At 35.2% G+C, this 11,280-nt stretch overlaps 1 protein-coding gene across 1 annotated transcript; it reads right to left on the reverse strand.

The window, feature by feature from the left end:
* Window positions 1-2,339: 2,339 nt before the first annotated feature.
* On the reverse strand, window positions 2,340-5,014 carry LOC128207038 (putative nuclease HARBI1). Its single transcript, XM_052909849.1, has 3 exons — window positions 4,554-5,014; window positions 4,003-4,138; window positions 2,340-2,412 (listed from the first exon to the last, which is right to left on the reverse strand). Exons 1-3 carry the CDS (start codon window positions 5,011-5,013, stop codon window positions 2,367-2,369), a joined length of 642 nt encoding a protein of 213 aa, XP_052765809.1. The 5' UTR covers window position 5,014; the 3' UTR covers window positions 2,340-2,366.
* Between the last annotated feature and the right edge of the window lie 6,266 nt (window positions 5,015-11,280).

Below are 11,280 nucleotides of genomic sequence, written 5' to 3' on the forward strand. Positions count from 1 at the left end.
CTGTTGTATGACCACTCCACACGATCACGGTTCCTCTTGGTGACATACCACTGTAATTTAACAGGGGCGTAGAAATAAATTTAAGTAGCAGGGAATATCCCAAAAGTAGGCGTGGGGTGTCCTTCCCCATTTAGAGTCTAAGGGGCAGCGCGTCTTGTGGAATGAATTAAGCCTTTTTTTAACCTTTTTAACCAAAATTTCTAGTCTTCTGGTGCATGTTTATTTTGTAACAGGAAACCTTAACACATAAATGTACTTGAATATGATACTGAATCTGAGTAATACATCCCCCCTCCGTTTTAACAACCAAAATAAATATCTAGACACTTTGTGACGTATAAAGCGTACAAAATTTCACCAAAGGTACATGTAAAATTCATCAAAGTAATGGATTGGTTTTAGCAGTGACATTACCGCAAGCTTGTTTCATTTGTTTACAACCGGGTAACACGCGTTTACAAATAGGAATGTTGCGTAAATGGTAAAAGGTCTATCAGAATGCCAGACACGCTCATGTTGCAAACTTACTACGCTTTTTGGTGTCTGGAAAACAAAATCTTCTGTTCACCCTCCATTGCTTCACAAATCATTAACTTCAAAACATCCCCAGAGGGAGATGCGACTAATGAGGTTTTGTATCGAGCTAAATCAAATGCGGGTCTCTTTAAGCGGCATAGACTGCCCTTTGTTTCATTTAAAATGGTGTTGTAAATGAAAAGTTGTCTTTGACTTCAGTCTTTATTTTAAGCAAATGTTTGCCTTCCGACGTAGCATATATGACGTAATTTATCACGTGGTATACAAACACTGTAATAGGAGGTACTTAATTTATCATGTAACTTTAATATATTTCTAGATTTGATGATATTATCAGAAACAGTAGCGTACAAAGGCATGGCTGCTCATATGATTGGGTCAATCTCTACCATTAAAGGATACTGATCCAAGGCGAAAACCAGGTATGTTCACCAGACTAGATCACACTACTCTATGTGTCCGGCTACTTGAACTGGAACGCTAGGAAACCCCAAGATGTGCCAAGTATCTGATTATATTCTTTACCACAGTGTCTCTTCTTGAGTGTATTCGCATGGACCCTTATAGCACACAGATCGCAGTGACCTGTGGCCAACGCAGATACCAGGTATAAGGTGTACTTGAGTTTCCATCCATCATCTCCGTTCACAGGAATAGATCGCAATGCTATATGTATCTGGCTACTTTAACTGGAATACTAGATAACGCTATAGATATCAAGTTCCTTGTGCCTTTCTATCTAACAAATTGCAAGGCTATGTATTCAAGTTTTAACAGCCAGAAGGTCAAGAATCTTATTTATAGTCTTGAAACGTCAATTTCCGGTAAACTGCAAGAAGCTACCAAAAGGAAAGGTGAAAGGTGGATTTTCATTGGTTGAACTATATCTTTTATCCAATCAATGAGTATGTAACAAAGTAGGAGTTTTGCACATTGTGGTAAAAACATGTGTCAATGTCAACAAAATGATTAATAATTTAAAGTTGATAGTAAATTATTCGGTGCAGAAGGGGATTAAAATAATTAATAGACAATGCTGTTCTTTGTCAAGCCTTACCAACATGTTAAAATATATGACATTGACCTTCATTGCCAATATTGGAAAATGACAGAACTGAGAAGTGAAACTGAAAGTAGACAACTGGGTGAAATGACCAGGTATTTATTTATTATAATGATGGTGTTTTTACTTTTTGATTCATTTGTTTTTTTATCAAGTGCAAACAAGTCTGACTATTTGGAAATTGGAAGAAATTAAAAATATTGATATATTTATTACATTCTCTCAATGAGTCTGGAAGTCATCATTTTTAATAAACAACAGATTTGTATCCCATTTAAGAGGAAGGAAAGCCCATTAAATTGTCTCTGAAACTTTTAAGAACTTTTTAATCAAACAATTGACTATATCAAAGAGTTAAAACAAGGGATTAAACAATATTAGGTGTTAACAGAGTCAGTGCATATTATGTTGAAAATACAATGTTATTCATTATAGTGTTATATAAATTATATCCTTTGTAAAAAATTATGAAGAATTGCCCAATTTTGTCAAAATTGACGCGAAAGTTCCCAATCTCACGGGTATAGGTTATATTTCCAAAATACCGAAAAAACACACCTGGGGCCGGTTGCTCAAAACCTCAATTAAATTTAACAGTACGTTACCTTAACCATCCGTTAAATCCATAACTGACTGTTACTTAACGGTCAGTTTAATTATTGTTGCTCATAGCTATTTAACTCTGCCGTTTAGTAACGCTAGCGTTAAATGCTTAACAGTCAATTAAATCCAACTTCCTGTCCCATAATTCATCTGTCACCATCATTCAGCATCCAAGATGGCCGACATCATAAAGTCTTCTGCTTATGATACTGAAAAACAAAAAAGGAGAAAAAAACCTAATTTCACAGCTAGTGAAACTTTGATTATAGAGGAATGTATGGGAGACTTCGATACAAGGGAAATGCTTCACTGTCAACCCTAATAAAAGGGGTCATGAGGAATGGTTTCAGGGCGTACCTGCATATAATAAGACATAATAATGCAACTTGGCAAGGATGGATGTCTCTGATTCATAAGTAATATATCCAATAAAAAACCTTTAATACATATTCTTATTACTGTAACAAAATCAATCTTATCTATGTAGTAGTGATGGGCAATCACCTTGGATTTTCATAATCGATTAATCGGAGACCCTGATCGATCCATTATCCGATTAATCAGCTGTAATCAGACAGTATCACAAAAGCATCATTTTCTGATGTATATATCAATAAGGACCTTTGTTTTCATGTGTATTTCATTTCTTATGCTTCAGTCAGAAAACAGGTATTATTTCTGGCATATTGAATAATTCTAAAAATTATTAAAAAAAAATATTCCAAGGTTTATGAAGTAAGGGAACACTTCATGGTGAGGTTTACTTAAGATGACAAATAAATATTATAAAAATATTATATATTTATAACTATTACATTATTATGTAAATTATAAAGATAATACATGGTTGACCATGGCTTTTGGTTGATAATTGCCCCAGTGCACATAATAATTACCAGAGGCATTTTTCAACCATGTCTTATCCTGTATGATACACATGTTTTGTCATTTGGACAAATTTGTCAATGACTTATGCACCAGTCAATTTTAACCACAGCCCCCCCCCGTTCCGTGGGTATACCAGGGAAAGCCAGGGAAATGGGCTGTATTTTTACCTTCTAGGTGGCTCCACAGTGCTGAGTGAATGCAGTGGTTTTGTCTTCCCGGGAATGGGCCTAACATAAGATTCCCGTGGGTTCAGGGGCATTTGGCGGGGGTTTCACGAGTAGTTCCTTCTCACAGGTAGAGGACTTTGGCCCGGCTTGGCTGGACCAAAAGTCAAAGTCCCCACTATTCCCCGGACGGGGGGGGGGGGCGGGGCTTGGTTACAATTGACAATTGACTGGTGCATTATTAAACCGGTTTTTAAAAATAAATTGAAAAAAATGAGACATAACACATTGGTTTTGGATGACATTAGCTATAAAAAATAACGAGTACTTGGAAATTAAAGAAACAATTTTTTTTCTCACGTATTTTCGGAGTTGGACGGTAAACATTTCCATTCTTCAAACAGTTGTTACATCGACGGATCTTGACGTTCATTTCAATATGTGAGCACAGCTGGGGTCGATCAAGCCTAGTTTTATAAGAATCTGGGCTTGAATGACCCTAACCATTTCGCTGGAATAATTTGCACTTTTCCAGCACCTGGACGACCGATATCCAGGGTAATCTAATATTTTTAGATCGATGTCCCCCCTGGCCGTCCGCCATCATAAAGCGATTTGAACGCAAAGAAAAACTAAATGAAAGTACTGTTAAAACTTAAAGTATCGGTTACTTCCCTTAGCTCTAAGTTACTGCGATATATAAAGTTGGAAATTTAATGGATTCAAGCAAACTTTTCATGTTCATACCCACTGTCTCCTAAAAGGACACCATCTGAAAACGCCACATGTTCAATGGTCAGTTTGGCTGCCAATCCCGACGTTCTGAAGACGTGCGCGTCGTGGCACGACCCAGGCCAGCTTGCATTTACACTTGTAAATTTTCCTGTAAAATGATTAAACAATTAAACTGTGCAGTAATAATCAGAGTTGAATCCGCAAATGGCAGTGGTTCACTTGGGTAATGGTTCACTTCGTCCTGCACCTTCCAAACTCTTCACAATCTGTATGCATAGACTCTGTATACAAAATCTTTTAGTACGGTACCATATGTTACCTATGTCTACGAGTTATTTATTTAACAAAAAAATGATAAATAATATAGTACGTCGACTTGAATTATTGTATTAATTAAGCATTTTCCCTCTTTATGTATACTGTCAGCGCTCCAGTCAGCCTTTTAGTATCGCCCTTTAACCGGACGTGTTTTGGCCGAATTGACAATATAATTATTATGTTAAGCGTTCGAAAGAAAAGATGGAAATACTGAAAACAAAAGTGGAAAACTCAAAGTTTTATACCTTTGATGTCACATACAGCCTGCATGTTGATGCTATGGAAGCCTTTCCTATTCACGAAGGCTGGTTCGTCTTCGGATGGCGCCTGGATTCGGATATGTGTTCCGTCTACACATCCAACAACATTCGGGAAACCAGCTTTCTTAAAAAATTCTGTCATATTCCATGCTCGAGCATTGGCATCAGGCCACATCACAAACTGATGTATGTGACCACAAATTGCTTCTGTTACTTGGGCTACAACACGTGACACAGTGCACTTGTGGTAGCCCATGCTATCACCAATGATGTTAAAAAATGCTCCTGTGGCGAAGAAGCGCAACGTAATCAGAATCATCTGTCTAACAGTAAGTGCTCTGTTTCTTCTTGTCGTTCTTTCCAGCGATTCCTTCAGCAAATCCTCTAGATAATCTATTCCACCATTCGTATATCTGTATCTGGCATACATCTCATTGTCTAGCATATTCTGTACATGTGTAGTGTGCCGAAATTCTTTCACTTTTCTATGATTTACAAATAGAGCCGCCATCTTGGAAACCTTCCGTTAATGTTTTAACGTAGGTCTATTCCTCCGTTACATTTAACGGCTGGTTCAACCGTTATACCCGCCGTTAAATTCTAACTTTATTTTGAGCAACCTCATACCAATAATAGTTAAAATTAAACGGACCGTTAAAACTTTAACGAGCCGTTAAATTTAACTGAGGTTTTGAGCAACCGGCCCCTGAAGACGGTCAGATATCAGCTGAGCAACGCAATTTTAAACTCCCGGGCGGACGAGTTCATTATTTATATGGGTATAACGGGTAATTTGCATTTCGCAAAAACTTTTTGTAGGGAGACAGCTTTATTTTTTACTAATACTCTTTATGAAAAAAAAACTGCCGGTTGGTAAATAGTGTTTAACATGATACCTTAGATTATTATTGTTGCTTATAAAATATATTTTGAATCTATGAAATAAATAAGTCTGCAGAGATACAGATAACTTTTTTACTTAAAGTGTATGTTACACCCTTATGCAATCTAGTAAAGTGTATGGTACACCCTTGGGCCATTCATTAATGTGTAATGACGATTTCTAAAGAGTACTGATACATTAAAATACATAAATGAATGACTAATTTTATTTTAACAAACCGGTTTAAAATATAGTCAAAACGCCTAGCTAGAATGGTAAAAATACTCGGAAGAACGTTACGCCCTATTTATTATTTTTAATCGTACCGGTACCAACAGCTGTTTGATTTTTTGTCGTAATGGGCGGTTTTTAAAGTGTATTTACGCCCATTACGACCCTTATCTGTAGCTCTGTCAGTCTGTAATGTAAAACTAACCTTTGATAAACTCTTCCAGACATGAAACTTTGTTAATACAAATGGCCACTTTATAACAAAGGGCGGCAATTGTGCAAAGATGCGGTTACGCTACACATGCAAGATTTTGAATCATATTATTATTTTATGCGGTAAATAAAGTTGAAATAGAGACTGAGATTTGACTTGAATATTTTTGAGATGAATATTTGGCTTTCAACAGTGAAAAGTAGATGTGTTAAGTCACAATATCATATAAAATGAAAATGAACCTTTGGACACTTTGGTGTTTTTGCGTAGATATTTGCAAACCAATGATATAAGATTGCTCACAAAAAATCAGATCGTAGATTTTCATATTTCCGTTCGAAAATTGATGTTTTATGGACTAACGGTTAAAGAAAAATGCATAAAACATCAATTTTTGAACTTAAATATAAAAATCTGCGATCTGATTTTTGTCAGTAGTCTTATATAACTGGTTTCTATGGATTTTCGCGAAAATTAGCTCGTTCCAAAGCAAAAAAATAGAAAAAGTTGTCAAAACGTTCAATATGTGAGACGGCAGATTTAAACTTATAAAACCCACCCAGTAAGGAGGTCTAGGCCTTGTAAATTAAGATTTCTCTATATAAACGTTCATTATTGAAAATCTTAATATACCAAAATGTGTGACGTGATACCACCCTCGTTTATGCCAAATATCAACCCAAAGCGACTTACAGAAATTTCGAAAGATCAAAATCATTTATCATTTTTCCAATTTCCGTTACTGTCCAAGAGTGAGAGTTACATTGTTTAAACCACTGTAACTGCACCAATGCTAAACAATTATCCATGTCTACTGAGTGGTTTCATGCACATTGTATCAAAAACTATCATTAAAAAATGTCCTTATCAGATAAGGTTGTCGCCGAATTTCGGCTTTTAAATAAAAATGCTATTTATGCAATAGAAGTGCTACAGATATGCGATAACCTTCAAGTATTCACTTTTATCATTTGTATTTCGTAAAGGATTACAAACTGTGCAGTGAGTTTTTATTCAGAATGAATACCTTATCATGTTCAGGTATACAGTAGATGAAGATATTTTGTTTCGACCAGTTTTCTCTTCGCATTATTTAAGGAGGCTTGAAGGCCTTTGAAGTCATTCTTTCTAGCAAAAGGCCAATTCTTAACTTAAGTTAAACTCTTATATAAATCTTACTCGAGTTAAAAGAAATGTATAATGGTTTTTTTTTTACATGAAAGTATGAATTTTGAATCAAATCAAATCAATGAAAAATTCAGATATTAGGAAGGGATTATACGATATAATCTGTGAGATACTTAACTTCAGAATACAATTTAAGTTAGAAAGAACTTAATATGTTTTATGATAACCTGCCCTGAGTTCAGCGTATCGAGTAAACGATATTTAAAATCCCATACCTAAATTCCTGATAGTGGCGGGTCTGTGCTCTAGTGGTTACACACTTGACTGTCAATCCAGGGGTCGTAGGTTCAATTCACCATCGCACCACTAGAAAAAAAAATCTTCTGGGCCGTACGTTAAATGGAAGACCCGTCTGACAGTGCTTTTTATTGCTACACGTTATAAAACCAGGGTTGCTTTTATAATAGTTACATTCTGTCTATGCAATAGTACCGAAATATTAATATGACAAACACACTTATCAGAGCACTCGCTGAATGAGCCAAACTCAAAACCATACACATTTTTCACGAATGTAACACGGTTTCAGGGTGAGGAATCACGTGACTTCAACGGGGTTCTCACATGTGTCACCACGGTTCAAAACCGATGTAAACAAGCAAGAAAGTGACAGTTATTTCTAAATAACATTTTTGAGAGAAAAGATAAGAAAATATTTCTAAGCCTATAAAAGACAATGCTATTTTCTGCTTCTACAAGTGTGAACTATTTTGGATTTGCTTGTATTTTAAGGATGGAATCCTTAGCCAAAATTTCGATTCGACGGGATTTTGTAGAACTATGCAACGCTGTATGCGCCGTGATTCTTTGTTTTGTACACGTTTCTGGTTTCTTACCGGTGAAGTTTCTACTTCAGTGTTGTTTAACAGCAACTATATTAACTTGACCCGACAACCCACGTTCACTTCACTACAACCACGCTTTCTGCAAGGATTACCACGATGTGTGTATGAACCCACTTACAAGAACGTTCCGTATGTCTGGATGGGTTGCATATATGAGTTGGATAATAGCCGAAATGATATATGAACCAGGATGCGTTTTGACTAGTGAATCGTTAGAAATTATTGCTGATATTAGAACTCAATGTGTTAAAAATATTCATTAACCTTACTAAAACTTTACGTGACCAATCGAATTAAATCGCCTAATGAGCCACAATTCCAAACGGAAGTACTTTTACAGTAGAACACGAACTTATTTGACAGCTCGGATATTTAATTGTGCTTCGACAGTTTTGAATAGCATAGACTATACCATGCTCTTCCTGGTCATCTACGACTACCCACGATATTTCTTGACACATGTGGAACCACGTAATGGTTTTCGAATAGCAAGGCATAAGTGATCGATGCGTGAGAGTGCTGAAACTGACAGCAGATGCCGAACTCTACACAGCAGTTACTTCACCCCCCCCCCGCCCCACTGCTGTAGTACAGTCAGTGCCACCAAGCACATCACATTGTAATGATCAATATTACGAGGCTTCGTTAAAACAGTTTTTATAAGTTCGTTCGATTTCATTTTCCTTTCTTAACATTGAAAAACAACATTATTTCAAATAGCTTTACTAACATATGTTTGCATATTATTCAAAAATCCACATAAATCTATGCGATGGGGTGTCAGAGATCAGGTCGTCAAGGGATACAGCTGTGAATGATATTGATCATATACATTAAAGTACTTGAGTTTCTTATACACATGCAGTATATATGTAGGCATTCATTATATATTTCAACAATTTTTTGTTATTTTTGTAAATGTTAAATCGTGTATTTTGTTTTTCTCACGGGCCATGTGGCTTATTGAACCTGTATTCAAAATAAACTATCTATCTATATATCTATGTTAAGCTTGTCTACAACTATGAGTTTAATAAAGATAATATGACCCGGCCATAACCACAACAATTTTCAAGTGTATCCTTCACATTGTTTTGGATTCATATTGAAAACACTGCTCTTAATCAATATCAAACTCAACTCATTGTAAATCAAAATATCAATATTTATTGGAAATCGTATATGTTTTACATTTCAACCGTAGGGATTTCTAACCAAGAAAGTCTAACAAAAACTTAAATATATGTATAAAACTATTCTAAACAAAAATTATGAAAAAATGATGAACTTTGATACATTTACGGTGGATTATCGTACACCGGATATAGTGAGACGTAAACAACGCGATATGACAACATCTTTGAGTATAGCAGGTAACATTTTACATGACGTTCCTGCTAATTGTTAATTTAAATGAGAATATATATTGAAGAGGAAGAAGAAGAAAATTTATTCAAGGAAACATAACACACAATATATGTTTGAAATAGGCCAACATGACCCGTAATCAAATTCATCAAATACAATGACTTACGAGTGCAAATACAAATAGAGAACAAGTAAACTATAAACAAGTATAATTGTATCAAATAAATAGCAGCTGTACCTATAGAGTTTGATATGCATACCCTAAATAAATAAATGAACTAAACTATGAAATAGTAAATTTCTATCATATTATTAACAACAGTTTCATAGAATTTGATAAACATATTATAAAAGATACCTGACCTATGCACTATATCCATGCATTAGAATAACTAATTTAAACTAATACTTCTTGCAAAATAACTCAAATAATGCATAATTTCGTCATGACGTTTGAAATATTCTGTCTCTACTATAATGTCTAAACCAAACAATAATACAACATGCATATGATATGTATTAAACTGTTATCATCAGATGTTTTATCCAACCAGTAAACTTGAGTCCCAGATTAGACATACACCTATCTCTTGTAACCCTACAGTTTGGGACCACTCAAAACAATTTTTCGATTTGTTGTTCATTGTCTTTGAACATAATTGTGAAATACTCTTGTCATGCCTACAGCCTTTCAATGGTTTCAGCGCTTTCATTTTGGTTGTGTTGGGTTTAAACGCGCTGTCGAAAGCCCTGTTCATTTCAGACGTTGTCCATCCATACAAGATATACAACGAATCTATATCCAGTGCACTCCGGTTCCACTGCAATAGACTTACATCTGTCCCACTTCAGTCAGAAATATTTTATAATGCATTGCCCGTCTTGTCGCCTGTTTTTCCGTTCTTTCTTTCAGACTGTTGTACATGTATAACACTAACTACGTATTCTGTGATGTAAATCAAGTTGAAAGCATATAACATAAACTCACTCATGTCATGCCAAAACCCACTTTGTAAGTGGTTATATGCATTTGGCGTAGTTTTAAATAATGTTTTCATTGAGGGTATATCTATTATTTATCATCCAACTAGGGCAAATGGTGGCGAGAACTTTAGACATGGCCAGAAATAAAACCGTGCTCCTATTTCAGACGTAAAGCATATGCAGGACTATCAATTCCACATCGTCAACGTCGTGTTGAATGTGTCGCAATATTTTACTGCAAATTACTTAATAAAGGAACAAACTAATCACAAAGCACTGTTTATAGGTAAAAATAAAAAAAGTAAAATCACAACATTTGGGACATATACTTTCTGTTACTTGTAATATTTGATAAAGAATGCCAAATATCTACACTGTGATTAGAATAGTCTTAGAGCGCTTGTTAATGCCACAACTATCCCAAGTACATAGAAAAGCTATTCTCAGTATATGCGTTAAAAATATTAACTCAGTACATTGCCACTACGAAATTAAACAAGAAATTCCCATATAATGCACAGAAGTTCTTTAATTGCTTTGAATTAGAGTAGCTTGTCTAACAAATACAGAAAATCTTATATTTAGATTTTTGTTATTTGACGTTTACAAGCCATAGTAATAAAACACATGTAGTTTGGTTAAAACCATGCATTTGCCAGTGAGCTATATACTTTACCACCAATTTACTTATGTTTTATAGACAAGCACCACAGTTTTGCTTATGTTTATACTCATTAAACTCATGCATACGTCAATGTGGCAAACTTAGGTTATTCAAAACAAAAATCTCGTCAAGCCCTCACCATTCCTGCTGTAAAAAAAGCATTGTTTACGTTTCACTTGAGCTATTATATCCGGTGTACAATGATCCACCGTCATCACATATACATTTCTAGATATGTACACGTAAAGCCGAAATACATCCGTCTCATAGCGTCATTATTTAGTATACATCTGGACGTCTTACTACCGACAATCTTCATATCATTTGTTCTATGG

This window comes from Mya arenaria, chromosome 10 (genome assembly GCF_026914265.1).
Source record: "Mya arenaria isolate MELC-2E11 chromosome 10, ASM2691426v1".
NCBI lineage: Eukaryota > Metazoa > Mollusca > Bivalvia > Myida > Myidae > Mya > Mya arenaria.

Coding starts and splice junctions, on each gene's coding strand:
- LOC128207038 (XM_052909849.1), bottom strand. CDS start 5,013: ATGCTAGACAATGAGATGTATGCCAGATACAGATATACGAATGGTGGA. Junction 4,139..4,553: donor GGCTGTATGTGACATCAAAG/GTATAAAACTTT, acceptor ATCATTTTACAG/GAAAATTTACAAGTGTAAAT. Junction 2,413..4,002: donor GTCCTTTTAGGAGACAGTGG/GTATGAACATGA, acceptor TTTGTTTTTCAG/TATCATAAGCAGAAGACTTT.